General features: G+C 46.0%; 1 protein-coding gene across 1 annotated transcript in view; it reads left to right on the top strand.

Moving 5' to 3' along the window:
- BCR (breakpoint cluster region) overlaps nucleotides 1-23705 on the top strand; it is a 103961-nt gene that overhangs the window by 55120 nt on the left and 25136 nt on the right. Inside the window, exons 3-9 of the mRNA XM_014962840.1 lie at nucleotides 5163-5267; nucleotides 5774-5959; nucleotides 9595-9702; nucleotides 11426-11486; nucleotides 12399-12451; nucleotides 12798-12938; nucleotides 22655-22776. Of these exons, the coding sequence (XP_014818326.1) occupies nucleotides 5163-5267; nucleotides 5774-5959; nucleotides 9595-9702; nucleotides 11426-11486; nucleotides 12399-12451; nucleotides 12798-12938; nucleotides 22655-22776 (776 nt within the window). The remainder of the gene's footprint in view (nucleotides 1-5162; nucleotides 5268-5773; nucleotides 5960-9594; nucleotides 9703-11425; nucleotides 11487-12398; nucleotides 12452-12797; nucleotides 12939-22654; nucleotides 22777-23705) is intronic.

The raw sequence follows: 23705 nt of genomic DNA, 5'->3' as shown, positions 1-23705 counted from the left end.
AGGTTGTGGGCTTTTCTCCTAGCTTAACCCCAAGGGGATCCAGAAAAGTTGACCTCTGAAGCTACATCAATAAATGAGATTACTGCTCTGCTTAGTACTACTGCTGCTACCTTTCCTTCCCTCCAGCATTTCCAAATCCTCCTCCTTTCTTTCTCACAGTATTTGGTTTTGTTTGTGTTGTTTTACTGTCACTTTCCCCTCACCACCCCCAACAGATGCAACTTTTCCTTTTTATTCTCCAACTCTTTGCTCCTTAAGGGCTCTGCCTGGCTGTACAGCCCTTCCTGAGGAGAGCTGGCACACCAGTACTGATGTTATAAATAATGTTGGCTCCTCTCCCTGCTCCTTCCCCTCCCTGCATGGAGCATGATCGGCTTGATTACGGAATTTGCCCTGTTTAATATCACCAAGACAATGAGACACCTCCAGCCTGTTTAGCAGAAGCTTTCAAAGATATTTACACTTTAAAAATTGAATTAAATAGTTTTTCTCTTTTGTAGGCTGTCAGCTTCTCTATGAGATTCTGAGCTGTCCTTACGGGAAACCTCTCCTTTGAACACATTCATTGCACAGCATATGAACACACTGTACCAAAGGAAGGTCTGAGAGTTAAAGTGCCTTTTATACGCCCACTTTGAATCACTGATTCTCGTTACAGAGCTGTGCCGGCAGCAACCGCTTTGCAAAATCTTATGTGCTGTGGTTTCTAGATTCTTAATCTACGTTCTTCTAACATTTGCAAGAAAAGAATTATTGCCATTAATTTAAACAACAACCAGAAGCCCTGAGTTCTTTAAACAGAGTCAGGAAGAGCTGAATCTGTCTATTCCTTGGAGCTGGTGAATCTCAGGCTTGCAGTAATTGAATACAGCATGCAATGCCAACCTGGTTAGTAAACTGAAGTACTTAGGCTGACAAGCTGTAAACACATTCAAAACAGCCATGGCTCGGGGCCAGCGTATGCACGCTCTTCTAATGTCTTCAGTGCTTCTAACCGCTCTGACTGGCCTTCAGTCAGGTCGCAAGATTGCACTTATGACTGTGACTCAATCTTTTAGTTTTTAAGTCTTTGGAATAGCAAGAAGCACCACCCTGTTGAGAAGAAAACACCAGAACTTTATTGGCATGAGAAACCTGCGAAACTTCCTTTATACAGCTTTCCACCTTCCTTTCTGTGTTCTTTTTTTTTTTTTTTAAAAAAAAAGGGAGTTCACAAGGACTGGGAGCAGAACGCTGTCTTTCTTGCTTTTTCAGAACTGGCTGGGTGTTGGGTCCTCACAACTCCCATGGCAGACAGACAGGAATGCTCTGGCTGCTGCCCCGTGATAGTCTTGTAAGATAGATTTATTCTGAACCGTGTGGTTAGGGAGGTAGCCAGAAGATGGAAGGGCGATGGGGAAAGGCTAGAAATGGATGCTGGCATCAAAGAGGTAGGGACAGTCAAAACGTGAAATACGAGTCAGACTTGTACAAGTAAAAAACGGGCTAACCAAGCTGGGTAGGAAGCATGGGATGGACTGCTGACCACCTGGCACTCCCTGCTGAGTGGCTGGAGTTTGCCAATACAGGCTGCTCCCCACATCCTGCTGGGAACACCCCATCTGCACTTCGGTTAATAGGTGTATTTTCCCCAAGCTAATGTGGTCTGGTAGATGTGGCACCAGCTCCTCCCCTTGCCACAAGCAGCTCAAAGATTTCTGACCGCTTGGTTCTTGCCAGGGTAGGGGAAAAGAGTCCTCAGCCTTGGCAGGTCTCCCTGAGCTGGTGGGGAGATTATACCTACGCCCAGGATGTTCCTTCTCTTCACTGACCTTCTGCCGGGAGTGCAGCAGCAGAGCAGTCAGTGAGGCTGTTGTGGTCACAGCGTTGCTCTTTGTTTCCCTTTTTTGTCAGCTATTGGCAAAGCAGAAAATGCCCTTGGCACCGGGTGCCTCACATCTTGGCGCGCTGTAAGGGGAGAGTGGAAGGACAGTCTCACATTATCTCTGCCTGCTAATTGCTCTGTCTTGCTTTGGGTGAGCAGGTGAGCCTGTTCCCGATTCTCTAAGTGAGGAATGTTGTAATACCAAATAATAAGCCTGCTCCTCTTCTCCCTGGTGTTGGCACCAGCTCCCAGTGAATTTCTCAGTCCTGGAGTACGCTTCATAACAAGCGTGACTTAAAAAGCACCCTGAGGCTGAAGGAGCACAGGGGCTGTTTTCCAGATGTTCATCTACCAGCCAGAGATGCTGCTCAGTGCAGCCCCAGATGACATTGTCAGAAAAGGCTTCCCTCAGCAGGAAGCTCTTGTCAGGGCAGTGGCTCTGGGGAGGAAAGACAGAGTGGCAGCACAATGCAGACAGCAGCGCCCCGGCGTCGTATTGATCCCTGACACAGCAGGAGCAGCAGGAGATCATCTTTTCACGTATAAGGAATCTGTATGTAAATTTGAGGTACTGCATTGGAAACCTTGTAATGTGCTGTGTGATTGTTGCATAAACTCCCCCGGGGGTTTTCTTCAGCAACTGCTGCACTGTAGCTCGAAGCAGCCATGCCCTGCCCTGGCTGGCTGCATCTGAGGAGGGAGTTTTGCAAGCATCGCACTTGGAAAACATTCCCATTGAAAAGGGTTAGGACAATACCGTGGACTTTGCAAAGTGACCTTGTGGTAATGGCCAGGAAGGAAGGCCTCTACTGTGTCCTGGGAGATGTTTGTCTCTCTGAAAGCACATCTCTCTTAAGGAGAGGAAATTAACATTCAGGCAGAAAATGCTGTCTCCGTCAGCTGACGGTGCCCAGCAAGAACTGGCTTGTAAATTAAAGCTTTTATTTGTGAAGAGGAAAACTGTTCTCAGTGCTACAAGGAAAACTGTTGTGCCACTGTCGTGATGCGGAAGTTTGAATCATTTGAAGAACTTGTCATTGTGTGCTGCTCATTACAGATGTTACAAACATACCCAGCTGGTTTTTAAATCCTCACCTCCTCCAAGAGAACCTGCTAAAGATAATAATAGTACTGTGTCAATATTGACCAGTTACCTCATCCTCAGCAGCGGGGACTTCGGAGCGCTGTTAGTTTTGCTCAATGCTTCTTTGTGAAGCTGCTTTTTTCTTTTGTAAGTGTTGTAAGAAATCTTTGGAAACCAAGAGGTATTGTGTTTTTCTTGCACCAGGGCAGCTACATCTCTGCCTCTTTGGATGAAGACAATCTTTGTTAAACTTCCTGGGGCTGCCTGTCTTGATTCTGTGTGATACTGTGCCTTACAAAATGGTCCGTGGGGTGGCCAGCCAAGCAGTGCTGATACAGAAATCATGAGGAATGGTCATAGCGCTGTTGCACGCTTCTGTCTGAGCTGTATCACACAGTGACACGGGTGCTCTCTAGATGCACAGAATCTGTTGCAGCATTTGTTTCCCCATGTAGTTTGTCACTGGTGTTTTTCTGAAATCTTCCTGACACGACTGCTGAATTAAAAATTCCTAGCTTCTTCGAGATGCCCTTTCAAGATTTTAAAAGGCTCTGTGGTTTCTTACTGAACCTCACTGAAGGTGGGATACAAAGCCAAGTTCTTCTTTCCACGTAGTACCTGACGTGCGTGTAAATTTTACTTGTTTCCTTAGAACAGCTTCTGTCTGCCACTTTTATTTAAGAGGTGATGGTGGTATTTGACACCTCACAAAACTTTTATAAAGTAGTTGCTGCAAGGTCTTTTAGCCTAGAAAATAGCTTGTGAAATTTAATGAAAGTGTTCAAAAATCAGGGTGGTTATTGATGAGACCGAATCCAGAAATATCTGGGAGCGGGAGGATCCATTTCTTTCTTCATTTGTAGGTGCGTAGGCTCAAAGTCATACTCAGAATGTGATAGTTACTGTAAGTTACCTATAGCCAAGATACTTTCTCTCCATAATGAACCTCATGTATACATCTCCAGGGTTCAAAGCATAGCACCCTAACCTAAATGGAGCTCTTTTTTGTCAGCTGTAGGGCTTTATGTTCAGTGAATGGAGTGGAGCATACTGCTATGTTTCCTGATCCTCCTGCTGCTGATTTCAATTCCTCTGGATATTAAGAGGAGTAGGATGGAGCTGGGAACAACCTACCTAAAGCCCTTGAAAAGTATCTACCCTTTCAGATCTAACTACTGACGCTATTCTTAGTGACATTTAACAACATAAAAGGTTGCAAGAATTGTAAAAAGCCATTTCTGTGAATGACAGAAATAAAAAGACCTGGAAATAAGATTCTGTAAAGGGTGTTTCTCATTATTTATAACCTTCGTTGTTCGTCCACACTTTTTTCAGAGTTTATGGAAATACTCAGTTTCACTTTATCAGGTTAAACTTTTTTCAGGTAACAGTTTTGAGAGGAAAGATAATTAAAATTCAACAGAGGGGGTTACTGCTTCTCTTAACATGTGATGCTAGTCTTGTATTGATGTGTACATTTGGCCATGAATGTATTTATTTTCTTTTCTCTCTTTCTTCAGTTGTTTTGGTTAAGAACTCCTTCATGGAATCCCAATAAGAAAATCAGTGTGTGCTTTTCAAGCAGTGCTGATTATTCCATCCTCTAACTAAAAATAGACATTGTGCAAGCTGGTACTGAAAAATAATTTAGTGAATAGTAGAGAGTGGGAGAAAGATCAGCCATCTTAACAGCCATGCCAGGCTGTAACTGCTGTATATTCATGTGCATCTGTGTAGATGCAGGGGAAGTGATCCTGTCTGCATAGAGAAACGTGGCTTTGGAGTAAGACCACAGAGAACTCTTGTGGGAGGAGGGAGAGAATTGCACATAACCAAGAGTCTCTAAGATTTGTTTAGGAGGATAGATTTTGATTTGTAAGTTCTGTGTTTTGTCAAGAAGTCTGGGCACCTAATTGAGGCACCGAAGCTGGATGACTAAAGCTAACACCTGTAAATAATCTAAGTGAAATAAATTGCTGGTAAATAAGAATTCATTTAATGACTTAGGTTTGTGTGTTTCTAGAAACAATACACTGAGCACAGGTGGGGTTTTTATTTAGTTGTTTTTTTCAGTCTGAAAGTAAACCAAAATCCCAAGTATGCTGTGGTCAGCTGAATGATACCTTTTAATCTCCATCCTCATTCTTGGTTTTTTTTTTTTTTTTCTCCCTCTTCTCCCCTTTTTATTTTTTATCCTTAACAACTTATTTGTAGAGTGAGCCAGACCTGGAGAAAGGCCTGGAGATGAGAAAATGGGTCCTGTCAGGAATCCTAGCCAGTGAGGAAACCTACCTGAGCCACCTGGAAGCTCTGCTGCTGGTAAGTGCTGGTGGCAGATACCATTTCAAATACTTGTTCTTGAATTTTCACTACTGCTTCCATCCAAGTTTCCCAGGACTTCACATACCTTGGGTTACAAGTTGCTGGGTGCAAAGGGTACCTGTTACTTTTTTTCTCCATGAGAGAAAGAGAGTCTTAAAGGAAGGGCTGGATATGGCACAAGCAGGGAGTTATTAGTGTGGTCTTGTCTTTCAGTATCGTCAACTAATTATTTGACACTATGCTGTACAGTTGGACAGAGATAAAGGAAATGGAGTGCAAAGGGATTTATATTGCACCATTAATATCCTGGGAAAATCTACGTACCAGGGGTGGCTGATCCCCATGAGGGAACTTGTTAATGTCTAGCTTTCAGGAGTTGTGCAAATGCAAATATCACTTATTAATAGGATGAAAAACAACTCTCTGGAGGAATGTGTTGCAATGTGGCAAGGGCGAAAGTACTTGGTTTGCATGATAACGATTTCCTTCTTTCCTCATTTCAGCCTATGAAGCCTTTGAAAGCAGCTGCCACCACCTCCCAGCCTGTGCTGACTAGTCAGCAGATTGAGACAATATTCTTCAAAGTGCCTGAGCTCTATGAGATCCACAAAGAATTCTATGATGGGCTCTTTCCCCGAGTGCAGCAGTGGAGTCACCAGCAACGTGTGGGGGACCTCTTCCAAAAGCTGGTGAGTCAGCTGCCATCACCAAAGCTTCTGTTACTTCTCACTCATCTCACAGGTGCTGGTACGATTCCCTTCGGTGGCTGTGCACAGACCGGAGGGGTGAAAGCCCACAGCTGGGTTAGATGAGAGGCTTCCAGCTTTGCTACTGCGGCGAAGGGCCTACAGCAACAGTGTCTGTTCAAAGATTCCAGGAAGCTGTGCCACTAATACAAATACAATTTCACAGAAATGCTGAATCTCCAGGGTGTCTGCAGTGTCATCACACCATTTGCTTTAGAGGAAGATGGGAGAATGGCAGTGTTAAAAAGCATACCTTTTAACCCTGCAGCTAGGTGTTTCTCATTTTTGCTGAACTCCCTCACACATGCTTCCTTCTCTCCGTGGTGCTTTCCTCTCTCTTGTGCTGATTTTCTCTGTTTTGTGGTCATCACCTTTGGCTTTGCTTTTCTACCACCATCCTGGCCTTGATATTCCCCTTGTTGCTATGCTGATGCAGTCAACCTGCTGCTGAGAATCCTCCAAGCAACCACCACAAAATTTTCTGGATGCAGAACACGACAAAGACACATACAGTGTATTCCTGAGGCTGAATTAAAATTGCTGAGTTTCTGAGCCAGATGACAAATTGTTTGCATTCTACGAGATTCCTTTGGCCCCTTGAGCCTCTCCCCTAGCATGTGCAGATAGCAAAGGATTAAAGGAGCTGGTTTTTTCCTTTTTAGAAAAAAAAAAAGAATCTTTGCATTCCTGAGGTGCCTCTGATTCTTAGGGCAGGAGTGACATTCCAGTGAGGGGTTTATTGGATGGGGAGTGTGCTTTACCAGGGCCACTCAATTGTTAGCAGCTGTGCAGCCCAGCACGAGCCTCATACCCTATGGAGCAGCGGGAGATGGGCCAGGAAGGTGCTGTTTTCCATCCACATCAGCAGTTCAAGATCAAAATTCGGGAATTTGCTTTTCACTGCCAGCGTGTTTTAGCCAGGAGGGGTCAAGTTGGTGCCTTGGTGAGTAGTTCTTGGTATGCAATTTGAGCAACTGGTTTAAGGAGACAAAACCACCTGCTGCTGGTTGCTGAAGCAAAGATACAGAAGGCTGCTGGAAGTGAAAGCCTCACAAACTGTATTGAAAGTGTAGTGCAGCAATGAAGGTAACACTAATTGAAGAAGACCTGAGTATATTCCTTACCACTGCTGGCTGTGAAGCAAGCTTTGTCTCACCATACAGCTACTTAGGCCTTTGTTTAAGACCATTTCTTGCTGATGGTGATGGCAGGTTATGCCCTTCTGTTTTCATGTTCCCCTGATTTTCATACACTTGTAATAGAATTGTTGATTTTGTTGGGTTAGTATTGGAAAGCAAAAGAGCAAATTGCCCTAGTGCAGGAAGCTTTGAGCTAGCTTAGCAGTTTCAGTTTCTGGTGGTTTGGTACAGTATCAGTGGGAATTGTGAACTCTTTGCTCAATGAAATAAAGCTAATAATTCTTGGCAGGCAGTGGGAAGCAGCTAGATGAGAGACACAGCAAGAACACCAGGCGTTACAAGCCATCTACACAGGATGTACATCAAATCTTTTGGAGCAGACTGTTTACTTGTGGTCGTGTCATGCAATCTGATGATAAACACTGGAATCCTCGTTATTATCCTGAGATCCCTGGGGACATTAATTTTCTTTAATATCATGCAAAACAAAGCACCATAGGTGGAAGATAGTGCATGTAAGGACTTCTAGAGTTTCATGTAGTCTGGCACAAAGTATGATCCATGTGCAACATCAGTAACTGTTATTCCACCTTTTTCCTGTGGAAACTAAGGAAAAGAAAAAAAAAAAAAGACACTAGGCATGTGGGAGTGAAATATGCTTCTCAGTTTTGGGGAATATTTTGTACATTTTTTTTTTTTTATAACTAGAAAGGAAACACTTTAAAACTGTTTTTAGAAATGAAGAAATATTTAGCAAATATTATCACTGATGGTTTTCAGGAATGGAAAAAATTTTAACCAGAAGCCAATTATTCCTACCAAAGTTTGTTTAATTTTCAGTGTGTTCTTTTCAATTGAAAAAGAGAAAACTTAAACCACCATGAAAACTGTGTGTGAATGTTATTGCTTTGATTGGAAGCTCAGTTTTTAATGAAAAAGATGTTTTCATGAGGGCATGTTTAGAGGGGGAAAATGAAAGCTTAAAAAAAGCAATTCAGGAGTTAGCAGGAAATGAAAGAGCCACACAGGAATGGAGGTACTTTAAAATTCTGCTGTGTTATCTGGCATCATCCAAACCCAAATGTCATAAGCCCTGCAAATGCCCAGTAATTCTGGCAGCAGCTTCTTCACAAAATTGTGCCCCAGTGGCAAATACAGATTTTATTCTTTCCACACTGTTGGGGCCAGGTCATCCCTGGCATAAGTGAGCACAGTTTCCTTCAGCTTCAGCCATAACCAAGTTATTTTGGATGAGGGTTGAGATTGGTTCCTAATCTTTCAGTAAAATGTGCCCTAAGAAAAAGCTTGCTGTTTCTCAGCCTCTGTTACCTAAAGAAATTTGTGTAGGGAATGTTCTCCCGAGAGTGGCTTTTTCTCTTCCATCGTCTCTTGCACAAAGCTCCATAGAGATTGAGGAACACAATGGTTATGAGAGAGCAGGAGAGAAAAGAGCACTATCTGGGGGAACATTAACTGCTCTGCCTGTTGCATGTCTTGGGCAAAAGTATCAGGGAAGTTGCAGAAATAATAAGGTAGGTGGAAGCTCCTGTGGTAACAAACTTGTCTTTAATGGAGCCTTTTACAGCACTCTACCTGACCATGCACTTGGAAGCATCTTCAGGCTGCTGAGGTGTTTAGAGCACAGCCTGTGCAGCTCTGCAACACAAAGCCAGCTCTCAATCCAGCCAAGCTTGGAAGCTTCCCAGGGATTTCCCGACCTGGATGTTATGTTCTCTGGCATGGATATGGCTGCAATTCCTAAGTCAGCAAATGGGATCAGTGCTAAGACTTGGGGATAATAATGGCTTATTGCTGCACTCTGAGGCCTGCTCCATCTTCTTTTTGGACCAATTGAATATTCGTCCTACTGGAAAAACTGCCATTTTCAATCACCTCTGCCTTCCAAACAGATTGTGCTCTGGAGCTCTCTTCTGTATTTTCAGCGCTCTCCTGCCCTTATAACGGTGTTCACTAATGCAGATATGGGTTAATAGCTGGGTTTGAGGTAGTGTCTCCATCATGCAAAAGCCAACAAGTAGCTTACTGGGGTCACATTTGTGCTGTTGGGCTGAATCATTCCTGTCTGATTCATATTTTGAGGCAAGTAGCCAGCAGCTCCAGTTACATCAATGAGCTGAAATATTAATAGATACTAATCTGGCAGTTCAGAAGGGAAAAATAGATGGCAGTAATAAGGATGTGTCATCCTCGCAGGCTTCAACATCCTTCACTTGTGAACTTATTCAGCATAGATGGAACTGGGTGCACGGGAGTATCTGTGCTGGTTAAGCAAAGCTGACAGGTCAGAGGTGTCTTTCAGGGGCCTGCTCAGCATTCCCTGGCATGAAGGAACACGACCTGATTATCAGATACTGAGGCTGGCCATCCCAAACTGTCCTCTTCCCCAGCGTTTATTTTATTTTGTTTTGCTTCCTGCAGGCCAGCCAGCTGGGAGTGTACCGGGCCTTTGTGGATAACTATGAAGTTGCTATGGAGACAGCAGAGAAATGCTGCCAAGCCAATGCTCAGTTTGCTGAAATCTCTGAGGTAATGTCACGGTATTCAGACACACGAGCCGTCTGGATCTGACTAATACCCTGCCATGTCACTCCTGTCTGTCCTCCAAGTATCTTTGCAGCCCTGACTTCTGGAGGAGTTGTGAGCTCCCGTAGGCTTCGCTGCTTCAGCTCATGTTCTTACAGCGATTTATACTTTGAGCTGATGGAGGTGATGGCATGGACAGCCCTTATGTGCTGTCCCCACCCAGGGAGTCTTGCAAAAACTGGCATTGCTTTGAACTTCTCAGCTCTGTGCCACCTTCCTGCATTTCTGGAAGGGAAAGCTATATTTGAGTTTCTCAAACATTTCTCTTGCTCATGGTGATGCTGACTGTGGTGTAAAAAGCCATCTTTAATGGCTTGAATTATGGCTGCCAGTGGGATTGCAGGCTTTGCTGGTGTGGAGAGAAGGAGAGGGTAGCTCTCTGTTTAAAAAGGCAAGTGTGTCAGCCATAATCTACAATATTATTCATTGGGCTACTCTGATTTCCCCTCTTTAAGAGGAGTACCTTGTGTCAAAGCATTTTGAGTACTTTTTCAGGCTTCCCAGGCACCAGCTTTGCCTGCAGTGCACGGTCTCATTGACTCTTTGTATTGCCGTGATTATATCTTGAAGAACTCAGTTGCCAAGAAAACACGAACTTCATATGTGTGTCCTTAGAAACAATCAGAAGTGAATAGCACTCGGTGTATTTCTTGCTCTGAAAAAAACTCCTGAGTACATTCAGTATCTCATGTCCCTTTTGATTTTTATGATAAAGAGGTAAAATAAAGCATGTTCCTTCTGTGAAATGAGGGAAGCAAGGCTTGCCTTTTGGGAAGCTCACCAGAGTGCAAATGCCTTCTATTCTCTCCTTTCCCAATGATTTCCATCAGATTCTGGTTCTTTGCCTGACCATTTCTGTGCTCTAGTGGTGCCAACTCATTAGTAAAGTATCTTCTCCTGTACATATTTTTCTTTCAGTACTAAAATGCATTTCCCATTTATTTATAGTAATATGTATAGATAGTGTTTTGCTGGAAGACTCCAGGATCCTGGGTGCTGTGCAAATGTGATCCCTTGTTTTTGCTGTTTTCTGAAGGATAATTCTGAAATCATCCTAGTATCTAATGTATTTGGAATGGTAGTGATGGTACTTTTGCATTTGTGCCCTGGTGAGGATTTCAGAGCTCAGCAGAGCTCAGCACATTAATGCACGTAGCTTCACAGTCCATGTGCAGAGAGAGGAGTCATGGGCATTGTTCCTTTTCTGCCATGAAAGAGAGCTGACTTGTCCAAGGTCACCCAGCTCTGAGTACAGATATAAGGAAGTATAACCTGGGGGCACTGAATCTAAATCCTGTACTTTGTTTATTGGTGGTGTACGCGTGCTGTGATAACGGCTGCATCCTTATGGACGTGTCTTTCTCCTGCAGGGGATTTAAAAACTCCAGCATCCCTGTCGCTATTGGTGGTTCCCTGCTTTGCTGCAGCTTTATTGACATGCATTCCTAAGAAAATTACTTAATATTTGAGATGTGTGGGCGCCTGTTTCATGGCAGTGATGGATTTACTAAGAAAGAAAGCATATTTTTCCTGACTTGAACTGTGATGGGGCTGTCCTCCACTCACAGTTAGGCTGTCCCTTGGAGGAGCAGATAGTCTCTTACGTTTCCATGTGATATTTCAAGGTGATTAACTGTCTGCTACATGGGTTTTCTTTTTCTTTTAGAATCTAAAGGCTAGAAGCACAAAGGAATCTAAAGATCAGACGACGAAAAATTCCTTGGAAAGTGAGTGATCCATGTAGAGGAGACTGTGGTTTGTCAGGACTGCGTGGACGCTGTTGCCAAACCTCCGCTCTCCCTTTTTCTTTTTAAATGCTGGAGGGTTATGGAATCTCTGCTGGCTCTACCTGGGAAATCAGTTCCCTTTTGCTAAGTAGCAGAACTCTTGCCTAGTAAGCTGCTTGCATGCGTGAGGAAGCCCCTGCACAGCTGAAAACATCATCTGTCTCTTTGGGCAACACCAGGCAAACCAAAGGACTGCTGTGATTTTAAGAGAACATCTGCTACCCGGTGATAGCATCAACACCATCCTAGCAGTTATTGTTATGTGGGTTTTGCCCTATGGTAGCATCTAGAGGGCTTGATCAAGATCAAGTTCTATAGTGCTTGTCTCTATGCTCATAAGTAGAAGACAACCCATGTTACAAGAAGCTTCCATACTCACTAACATAAAAGCCAATCACTTTCCTGTGTTGGCCTATTACTAGGATTTGGAAACACTCAACCTATCAGGCTGAACTCTAGAAGGAGGGATGCACTGCCAGCCTTTCAGGGACCTCCTTGGCAACTTTAAGAGTGCAAGGCCCAATTCTGTCCTGTGGGACCAGGCAGGTTGCCAGGGAATTGTCAGAAGTGTGCCACGCTGAGTGCACTTGTTCTGTACTACCTTGTGTGCTCATCCACTGCCCGCAGGGCGTGCTCACAAGTGGGCATGCTGTGGACCATGTTTATTTCCTTCATGTATTTATGGGTGGCTTATTGGCTGTTCAGCATGTTAACTTTAGAAAAGGGAATTTTCCAGTAGCTCATTGGTTAATAAACCTGTGCCTCTGCATTCAGTTGCATTGGACAAGTTGCTTTGTAGGGGCTACATTTAGGTACCTCTCCCTTATGTTCCTGCTGCTTTTTTTTCCCCAGCTCTGTTATACAAGCCAGTGGACCGAGTGACTCGCAGCACGCTTGTCCTGCATGTAAGTATCTGAAAGGTAGTTTTCAAACTTTAGGGACCTTTATTATTTTCTTTGCCCTTCAAATTTCCCATGGAGCTGCAGGACTGCATAAATAAACCTGTCATGCTGCATAAGAGCTGCTTCCCTTCACACTAAGGGGAGGGAGTCTATAGGTAGGACCCTGCTGCTCCTTATTGGGGTTTCCAAGAAGTGCAGAGTATTATCCTCTTCCTCTAGAGATAAAGCCTTGCTCTAATCTGCAAGAGGAAGCTGGAGCATCTTGTCTTACAGCTCTAGTTAGGGGTCCTCAGACCCTTCTGCTTTCCAGTGCTGCTCATGGTTCTGTTCTCTGTGTTCCTGCTGTCAGGATTTGCTCAAGCACACTCCAGTGAGCCACCCTGATCATCCACTCCTGCAGGATGCTCTGCGGATCTCGCAAAACTTCCTCTCCAGCATCAATGAAGAGATCACTCCTCGTCGGCAGTCCATGACTGTAAAGAAGGGAGAGGTGAGTCTTCTGCTTTTGTTATTTTCTCAGTTTCTAAATACTGGTTGTGCCTTTTCTGTTGAGCAGACTAGGAAGTTACGCTGTTAATTCGTTGTTGCTAAGATACAGTTTATGCAGTGTCCTTGTTCTCCAAAGGATGTGGTACAGCTCCTCTGTTTTCTTCCCAGAAAACAGTTTGGAAACCCAGAGGAAAAGTATGATTGGAGTTTTGTCCTTAGCACTGTTAAAATCATTTGTCATACATAATTTGTATGATGCACATTGCTATGCACTAAATGCATTTGTATTTTCCTGCAAACTGAAACCAAACAGGAAGCCTGGGAGGAGAAAAAGGTGAGGAAACATTGGAAATCATAAAAGACAGGAAAAGGTCTTTTCCAGAATCTTCATTCTTGCCATAAAACTCATTTTTTGCGTCCTCATTTCTAAAGAATTATGTTGTAAATGGGACTAGGAAGCAAAACAAGTGGAATGGGTTGGGAAAGAAAAGGAAGGTGATTGACTCCTAAAGGTGTTCTGAGCTCTGGTAGGAGCTGGACTACACCCAGGAAGTTCCAAGGTGTGCAGTTTCTTTACCTGCGTGCAATGTTGTGCAAGGAGGGCATAGAGCTACACAACAGTAAGGTCCTGTGTGCCTCAATGGGCTTGATTCATCTGCCTCAGAATTTCAGTAGAAAGCAATTTAGTTCTTCCTGATGAGGAAAGGCCGGGACTGACAGAAGTATTAAGAGAGAGAAGGATGTAGGAGATTGGACGAAGGAGAGGTGCAGTTCAGATAGTATATGTGTAAAAGGAATTGTGGCAGTGTGCCAGAGACACTGGCTGATCAAAAGTGACCCAAATTACCCTGTACAAAAACATCTCTTACAAAGCCCAGGAGATTTTTAAGATACCATGAACCTTCATGATGCAATTCCAAATCCTGTCAGCTAAACATGCTTACTTTTAGCTGTTAAACTGATTTTCAGCTGACAAAGATTTGCTGGAAGCTGCAGTACTGGGAATTTGGTGCACTTTATCCTGCAAGTCTTGCTTATTGTCTCATTTTGTCAACTGAGGAAGTCTGCAGCTGAGAAAAGGAGGGGCTGAGCAATTGGAGGCTGAGGTAGAAGCTCAGACATCAGTCACCAGGGCCTCAGTGATAGTAGATGGCCTCGTTAAAGTGGATGCTGATTGAGTCGTAGCAGAAATCGCAGGCTAGAATGCCCCCTCGCAGGGGAGGGAGCATTTTGTGTTCTCCGGTTGTCTGTCAGCATCTCAATGAGGGATGCAGGCTTTGAAAAGTGTCATGTGGAATCCTAATGAGGTGCCAGAGCCCAGGCAGTGGGGCAGGCTCAGGATGGTCCTGATGATCTCTTTTTGCAGTGGTGTATTTGTCAGATCTTAGAAAGCAGAAAGGGGAGGCTTGTCAGGATTGAGCTCTGCAGGCTTGTTCATACTCTCACTGGTCCTGCAATGACTCCATGTATGATGTGGGGAGGGAAAGAAGGGGATATACCCAAGGAGAGGGTTGTGTGTGTGCTAGAGGGGACTGGGAACTCTTTGTGCTCTCCCTCACTGCACGTAGCTTGCACTGAGCCCAGGGAAGAAAAGGACTTGCTTCTGATGCTTCCCACAGTTTGCCTTCCACTCCGGGAATCTGATGGTGGATCCTTTCTTTAGTCATTTGGCAGCAATATCCCACTTTTTTCGAAGTGGTAACACCCCAGTTGACACCACTCTGTGTCTAGAGAGTAGGTATGTTCACTGTCTGCATCGTAATCCGGAGACACAAGTCTGCTCCCAGCTATTCCGTGTGGGTTAGTGATGGCTGCTCCTTCCTATAAGCTACTCAGCTTGGGGTCATAGCTGGGTTTTGTTTATGCCTGTAAATCTTTCCTTTTCTACTTATCCTTTCCTCCCACTAGCCTTGCTTGTGCTTCCCCTAGGGTGACAGGACAGTGTGCAGTTTGCATCTCCTAATTGACTGCTCTCAATGCATAATGCATTTTTTTTGTTTTAATGAATCACCAGCTTGCTTTGATGGCTTTTTTCCTTATTTGTCTTCCTCCCATTGAAATTTCCTTGGTGGAAAGGAAGGAGGGAAAACAGCCCTTTCCCCTCATGTATTGCTAAGGTGCTGATCTCGGTTATCTTTTTTCCCAGTCCTTGCCTTTTATGTGGAATATTTTTCCCCTTTGAGTGCATCGTGGGGAGGAGTTAAATCTCCTTTGCCAGCCTCTTGCTCCAGCTCTTTTTTTCAGGATTGCTTTGAACTGGGGAAAGCAGCTAGTTGCTAATCTCCCTAGTGACAGGCTGCTGAGGAGAGGAGTGCAGGTCAGGAGAGAGTACAGGCTCATCAGCACAGTATTCCTCCCTTTTGCAAAAGGTGATTCCCTGCTCTGGGAGCATTGACTCAGTCTGACCTGCCCGCTGTCTTTCTGCCTGATGTCAGGTGTCCTACCTGCACACCAGCCCCCAGGTTCTGCTTGGCTCAGTAGGCTTTTTTCTAATTCTAAACTTACGCATATAAACTGAAAGTTTTCTGTGACGTGGGCCTGGTTTATTTTGCTGGGCTCAGTGAGTATTTCGGGTAGTGCAAGGAGATGGGAACAAAGGGAGTAAAACCATTCATCAGAGGGACAGAAAGGGCTACAACAGGGAAGGCAGTACTGATGGGTTAAGCCTTCGAACACATAGTTTGGTCCTTGCTGCTGCAGCCCTTTCCCCTCATGTATTGCTAAGGTGCTGATCTCGGTTATCTTTTTTCCCAGTCCTTGCCTTTTATGTGGAATATTTTTCCCCTTTGAGTGCATCGTGGGGAGGAGTTAAATCTCCTTTGCCAGCCTCTTGCTCCAGCTCTTTTTTTCAGGATTGCTTTGAACTGGGGAAAGCAGCTAGTTGCTAATCTCCCTAGTGACAGGCTGCTGAGGAGAGGAGTGCAGGTCAGGAGAGAGTACAGGCTCATCAGCACAGTATTCCTCCCTTTTGCAAAAGGTGATTCCCTGCTCTGGGAGCATTGACTCAGTCTGACCTGCCCGCTGTCTTTCTGCCTGATGTCAGGTGTCCTACCTGCACACCAGCCCCCAGGTTCTGCTTGGCTCAGTAGGCTTTTTTCTAATTCTAAACTTACGCATATAAACTGAAAGTTTTCTGTGACGTGGGCCTGGTTTATTTTGCTGGGCTCAGTGAGTATTTCGGGTAGTGCAAGGAGATGGGAACAAAGGGAGTAAAACCATTCATCAGAGGGACAGAAAGGGCTACAACAGGGAAGGGAGTATTGGTGGGTTAAGCCTACAAACACATAGTTTGGTCCTTGCTGCTTCTGGGCTGGCTGTAGCTACTCTTCTCTGCTTTGTGGTTTGCTGAGGACTGTGGTACAGATGGGCCAGAGAGCACCAGCCCCAGCCTGGCAACACAGGGAGCCAGGAGGGCTTATCTGGGCTCTTGGGTCTGTTTCCATTCAACCTGATCTGCTACATTCTCTTGCTCCCTACTTTTTTGGTGGATTAACTGCAGATGTCCACTTTGCCAACCCTCTAAATAACCAAACAAATGCATAGAGGGAAAGGGGGTCTGAGTAGCACTGTCCCTTCTGACTCAGAATGCAAGTGGTGGAGAATCTTCCACCCCTTAGGACCATGGAGCAGGGCATCTTAGTTGCTCACTGCTGATCATTCTTCACCACTATCCTCTTGGCTTATATAGGGAACATGTTTAAGGTTCTACAGGGGATAGTCCCTTGGAAAAGTAGGAAAATGAATGCTTTGAGGTGAAGGATGCGCCACTGTTACGTGCCAGAAGGGAGGGAGTAATAACATCTCTAGTCTTATTAACAGAGCAGCTATATGGACTGCATGGTTTTTTCCTCAGCTAAGCCTGGATGCAAATGACTGTGAAGCTTGTGTCATCTTTCCCTGCCAGAAGTAAAGGCTCGTGTTTCCAGCTAATTCAGCCCATTCTCGTAAAACAGGAATTAATGGAACTGCAGAAAACTGCAGAGTCCATTTGGGAGATGGTGGTTCCTTTCTTGACTGCTGCTCATCTAATGCTCTTTGCAGGATGTTGTTTCAGGGCAGTTCAGACCAACCTGAGCAGTGGTGGCTGCCGTTCTGCCTTCCCCTAGCCATGCAGTCCCACCTTCCCTGAGGCATTTACACTGATATTTGTGTGATCCCCCACTGGCATGGAGGAATGGAGCTGCCTAAAAATGAAGCCTTGTTGAGTCACTCTGCTGGCTGAGTGGCTTAGTATCTGGTCTCATCAGCACCAGTCCAGACACAAGAGGGCTGACAGACAGTTTCTTCTGGGATCAAGCCCACTAGGTCACACGTTGGAGCAGCTTATGCTACTGTGCACCTTTTTGCTCGCCCTGGTTGAAAAGAGGCTGCTTGGCAAGCTGCTGTACCACGTTTCTAAATGTGGTTTTAAACTGCAGTCAGGGGACCATGGGTATCATTGCCTTAGGCTTCTGTTTAACTTGGGGGACACCAAGTGTGCTGGGGAAGGGAAAGGACAAAGGATGTTTGCAAGGGAGCAGAAGTGCAGACTCAAGCCTTTGAGAAGCTGGGAGCTAAGCTCAGACACAGGCAGTCATGCACAGCGTGAGGCCTGGTGCCTACTGCTTCTGGCGGCCTTGGGCAGATGTTGGCAATAGAGCAATCAAAAGCGATCTTGGATGTTTCACACTCTGTCTTACAGCTGGAGTCAGAGAGCTCCTGGTGACAGAAGCTTTGGAAAGAAAAAAGAAAGGCTATTAAAATGCTCAAAGAGCAGCCAGTTTAGCTCCCTAGGCAGAGCATCCCTTTATTCTGCAATGCTGGTCTTGCAACACACACACACACACACGAGGAATCATTTTCTTCCTACGCTCTGCAGAAAGCCAAACCACCTCATCCTCGCTGACACATGCCAATACCCATCTCCTGCTTTTACCTTCCTCCTCCTGCATCACACATGTTCCAGTCCTTCCCGGTGCTCCCACCCACACGCGCTGCGGGTCTCTGCTGTCACCACATCGGATGAGCTCTTTTCCTCGGCGCGCAAGTGAGGAGACGGCCTTTTGTACAGCTGTGGTTCTGGATGAGGAGATGTTTAAATTCCACTTCTTGTGATGTGTCTTAGACAAGCTGGTCCTCTGCCGCACTTCCTGGAGTTAAACGGTGCGTGACAGCAGCAGGATTTATCATATGCAAACGGCACTAAAACACTGTAGGATGAATAGATGAGCACACGGGTAGTCGTGAGTTTGGTAGCGGAGGAGGGGGAGATGCTTGCTGACAGAGGTAAGAGGAGGAGGAGGAGGACAGCAACAGGCAATCCAAAGAGGATATCCAAGCACGGAAAGGTGTACAGGGAGAGCTCTTTTGTCCAAAGCGCTGAGGTGGGTGGGAGAAGAAGCAGGTGAAAAAATGCAAAGGAAAACTGGGCCTAGAAAGGAGCCTTGGACTTACACTGCACCAATGCAGGAGCTTTGTAAGAGTCACTGAAGGTAACAGTCAGCCCAGGCCCTGTTTGAGCAATTAAAGATGATCTTAATTCATTCTATTTTGATATGAGATTTTCCCCCGGGCCGCATGGAACATCATTCTATAGCTGAGCTGAGCTCCTGTGCTGGACACCTAACACTCTTAGGGGTGTCTGTGGAGGAGAGGGGGGTCACTCTGCCACTGTCCTGTCACTTTGATCCTAAGCTCGTGTTTTCTTGGATGTTTATTTGGCGTTTCTGTAGTCTGTGTGTCATTTCAGGGTATTTTAGGAAACCTTTAGCACCTTTGCAACAGGTAACCTTAGCAAACAGAGTAACTTTGACAACAGAGAGAGATGATTTCCCCCACGTAGGCTGTTGTATGTCATGAACAGTAGAATCACCCAGCCAAAAGACCTCATGTTTGACAGGAAGCCACCAAAGGAATAACTGTTGCTGGCCCTGAGTGGGAGGAGTTGACCAAAGTGGGCTTTAGCTCCCAAACTGCTAGAGAAGGCCTGTGGAGCTGAGGTGGCATGGGCATCTGACTGGCGGGAGTCCTGTCTGAGGGGGGCTGCTGGCTCCCCCAGAGTGGGGAAGGAGGGGCTGACTCATGTCAGGAGGTCCGGGAAGGTGCCCCAAGCTCCCTCACTGTGGGTTTGGCAGGGATCTGGTAAGCCAGTTGGGAAATCCTTTTATTGTTTCCCTCTGACCTGCTGAACCCTCCCAGCAAGATGAATCACTTGCAACAAAGGATGTGACCCTTTGCTGGAAACGCTCCCCCTCTGCTCCACTGATGCTGAGCAGCCTGGGGCATGCCTCTTTTGCCCAACCCTAACAAAAGTCCTGTTTTCCAAGAGAAACTGGTAGTTATAGCTAATATCAAGCTCCACACCCCTGTGAGGGGAGATTTCCTGATTTGATCCACAAATGTTTCCTCCTGTCCTCTCCTCCCCAGATACTTGGTTCCTTTTGTGACAGTTTACCCCTGCTGCTTGCTGGAGGGAGACCTTCCCAACTAGCCCATGAGTGAGAAGATACGAAGAATGAAAGGTCTGGGGAGCTCAGTGTTTTCTTCTGAGTGGCTGGCTGGAATACATCCCTTTCACCTCTTCACTTCTGTTCCAGTCAAGCTTAGGAAATACAGCCTCGTTGTCTTCCCACCCAGCTCTCTTTCTGGGAGATCATGCTGCCAAAGACTTTTTGCTGCCTCACAGTAGCACTGTGTCTCATGTCAGGCAGGGTATTTTGGACCCAGGAGCGCTTGTCAAAATAAACTCAGTGCGAATGAGTGGTAGCTCAGTCCCAGGTGGGAAGTACGAAGGCTGTTGAATGACACCCCTCTTTTGGCATCATACAGCTGAGCTTTCTGCTTGGGTTTTGGGGAGATGTGGGACAGAGAGCATGGCTGCTTGGGTCACAGCCAAGGACTGTGCAGCAGCAGGTTAGGTGCAACTTCGGAAGGCAGGAGAAGGGGTGACCTGGTTGGAGCGGGGAGGTCTGTAGCCTTGCTGCAGGGAATACTGATGGGCTGTTCTTTTCTTACTTTGTGGAGGCCTGACACAAAGGTTTCTGGTCACTGGTGCCTCTGTACGAGCTTCCCCTTCACATGGGGACACGTTTGTCTTAAAATTGCTCTGGCCTAGCTGGTGGTACTGGAATACTGCCACAACCAGGGGGCTGATCTAGGGCTGAGCAGTAGTCCTGCACAGTCCTCCAACACCTCTCATGGGCCACTGCCTGGGAAGAAACACATTGCTGGCCATGTCTCTGTCAGTAGGGAAGGGACAGTACCATATCCTGCTGGGTAGCAGAGATGAGTGAGCTGTGAGAACATCTTTACACCTACGAACAATGAGCAGAGGTTGAGCTGGCAACAAGCAGCTATTCTCATTGCCCCGGAGGAGCTGAGCTGATTTGCAGCGTAATTAATATGCATCAGATAAAGAAACCTGAAATCAGGGTTTTGGCTTGCTCAGAAAATATCTTTCCCTGTTTCATTATTGCTGCCGAATGAAATTCTTTGAAGCTGTGGAGAGTGTGTTTTGCTACTGACAACATACCTCCTCCTTTTTATTTATTTATTTTTAAAGCTCAGTATTTCTAGTTTCCTACCTGGGGTTTGTTTGCCAGGCCGGAGGGGGAGGCAGGCACAAGTGCGCATCAGCAGCAGAGACATTCATGCAGGCAGGCGTTCTCTCCAAAACCACTGAAGAGAAGCCAGGAGGATCACACCCACCTAAAAATAAACATTAACATATGTACAGGCCTTTCTGAGCCTGAATCACTGCTGGATGCCAGATCTCCACAGCCTCCTGCCCGGAGATGCTAGCTAGCAACCTTGCGTCCCGGTGCTATGGGAAAGGTGCAGGTTTAGCTGCTGCTCACAGATTTCCAGGACCTTTGTGTAATGGAAGCACCAAGATGAGATGCTGACACTGCTGTGTGGGCTTTAACAGCCAGCTGTGGTGCTGGTGCAGCTGCGGACAGGCAAATGCAGACTGTTAGTCTGTGTCAGGAAGTTTAGGGTGCTGTAGGACAGAGTGTGGAAACAAGAATTATGTCTGCAAGGGCTTTCCTCTGCCTTGCGTTCCTTGCCATGATGCCTGCTGGGCCCAGGACTGATGTGGTTTGTGTTCATTCTGGAGAGCCAAGATGGGAAGAACGGTAGGCGGAAGGAGAGGCAGCGTGGGGGTTTGCACTCCCACACCCTCTGCAGCAAATGTGTGCAGGGCTTGTTAAGTCACGCAGCAAACAAAACCCATGGGGCACAACCTGAGAAACTGGAGCATCAGTTCTGGTTTGGATGTCCTGACCTTGCCCAGGTTCACTGCTTCCCTGTTGCGTGCCCCAGTGTAGCTGAGCACAGCTGCCTCTGGGACATGGGCCGTTTTCAGGTCTGTGTGTCCCAGCGTGGGGATTGCAGAGATAATGGCAGCTCCTCAGTGGGTTGTACCAAGTCCCCAGCACGGGCCTGACAGCGAGACAGCCGGGGGTGTTGGTTAGTGCTGGACACTGTTAGCAGATCTCTCCTATCCCCAGCCACGGTGCCAGCTGGGCACATATCATACGTGTAACGTGTCGCTTCTTGGTGTCAAGGGAGCATCCTCTCAGCTAGAATAGCAGGGAAATAGTACGGGTCAGGAAAAGCACCTTGGCCTACCTGTGCAGAGAAGCTGGTGGTTCCTGCTCCTACTGGCTGTAAAGCAAGGCAACACTGACAGTTATACACATTGGTAGGAATAAAATGTGCCCAAAGTTGAATTCCCCTGACTTCCACTTGAAAAACAGTGGGAGATACCTATTCCAGATGTGCACTCAAAGTTCTGTTGGTCTTGACATCAGAACAAAAGGCCTGAACCTAGAGCAGGGCTCGCAGCTTGTACCAGCACACAGCCATCTGTCACTGTGCCACTGCTCCAGCCTGTTTGTCTTTCAGCTACAGAGTCCCCATAAGGGAATTAGGAAAGTGATGCTTCTGCCCATCAAGGTGGGCCTCTTCTTTCGGAGATTGTAGAGCTCCCTGGAATTAGAAACAGGAATAAAGGCATCAGGGTTGTGCAGCTTCTTTGCACCTACCAGGTTCAGAGAATATTTGTATGATATATAAAAGAGATTTAAATAGGCATGAGGTTGGGGCATAACCAGATGGTCCTATTTAAACACAGGCTGAGAAGGGACTACTGCGAAGTTTGCTAGATACACATTTTGTTCAGGAATTTTCCCCTAAAGGCACTTGTAATAAAGCAGCAGCAATGGCATTCAGCTGTTAACATCGACAGCTACTGTTGTGAATGGGGAGCAGAGGTGTTGGTGGAGGTGTTGCTCACCTTTCTCCCTGGTGGGGCAGCTCCAGTGGAATTCAGAGGCCGGGTGACTTCTCAGAGCAGTGGTGTTTGCTGCCCTCTGCTGGTTGGTGAGGGAATGCTGTGCTGTCGGTGAGTCTGGCCCCCTGGTACAGGGAAGCTGGGCGATGACTCACAATAAATTACACTTGGGTACAGGAACAGGTGATGGAGAGAAGCCTGAAGTCTGACCCAGAACCAGATAATAAAGGAGTTGCATGGCCATTTCTGCCCATGGGAAGAGAGGGCAGCAGCAGGGAGCAGAGCTTACAGGAAAGAACATTTAATAGCCTTTTTCTTTTTTCTGAATTAGACCGATTTACTGAATTGGCTCTAGTAGGAGTTGTGTCTAAGGAGTGTGTTGCCTCAGTGCTAAATCTGGGGCTAATACTGCACTAAAACATCTTCTCTGTTTTTTTCCCCAGCACCGGCAGCTGCTGAAGGACAGTTTCATGGTGGAGCTGGTTGAGGGGGCTCGCAAGCTGCGTCACGTTTTTCTTTTTACGGATCTGTTCCTGTGTGCCAAGTTGAAGAAGCAGATTGGAGGGTGAGGTTTTCCTTCTGGACTATGTCCTTTGCACCTCAGCTTCAGGAGAATCATGGGTTTAGCTAGCAATTTTAGTTGAATATGAATATCAGACCTGAGTAATCATAATCCTATATAATGAGATCTAGTTTGACGAGAAATGATCAGCAAAGTAGTACTGTGTATTTTGTGAGATCTTGGCCAAGTCCTGATTCCTCAGGAAAGGTTAATTCTTCCTGTCCCTGCTCCAAGCCTTGCTAGGAAAATAGGATCTTCTGTAGCTGCTGGTATTCTGGAAAAATGCCATTCATTTTTCTGCTTCCCCTATCCTTTAATAGGTGACATTCTTCACTTTATTTTGCTACTAGGGTCATTAATTTTGGCCTTGCAGCTACAGCCAGTTAATAGTTGTATAGAAAAATGGAAAAGGTACAATAAACAGACTATGTGTCAACCCTAAAGTGCAGCCATACAAATAGTTTTGTTGCCATTTTTCACAAATGAGGGTGGAGGAGCCTTTACCAACATATTGCCTCAAACAGGGCTTCTCCTCATTCTGTAAATGTTCTGCTCGGGGAGACCCCTCTCATCTTCTTGCCCTCCTCAAGCAAAAAGTGGTCCCTGCCCATTTTGAAGCACATGCTTGTGAGGAATGAACCTTCAAGAGTGGGACATCCCCAAGAGTCAGATGTTCCTGACAGCAGAGGTGGAGAGGGTTGAAACACTGAAATAGTGAACTGGTTATCCTGGTGAAATCACTGGAGAATGGCAGTTGCGAGCTGTCATTTGTCTCTTCTGGTTGGATTACACAGAGACTTATCCATATTGGCTCACCTGCCCCACTTGGGCCTCCTGGCTCAGGCAGGGGAGACCTGGGTTTAGATTTCAGGTAGCAGCCAGGTCAGAGATATGGTGTGGCTTTTGAACTTTGCCTCTATGGAGGCTTCAAA

The sequence above is a fragment of the Calidris pugnax genome, unplaced genomic scaffold (assembly GCF_001431845.1).
Source record: "Calidris pugnax isolate Ruff unplaced genomic scaffold, ASM143184v1 scaffold32, whole genome shotgun sequence".
NCBI lineage: Eukaryota > Metazoa > Chordata > Aves > Charadriiformes > Scolopacidae > Calidris > Calidris pugnax.
The sequence above is the reverse complement of the archived record's forward strand: the minus strand, read 5'-3'. Positions and strand labels throughout refer to the sequence as shown.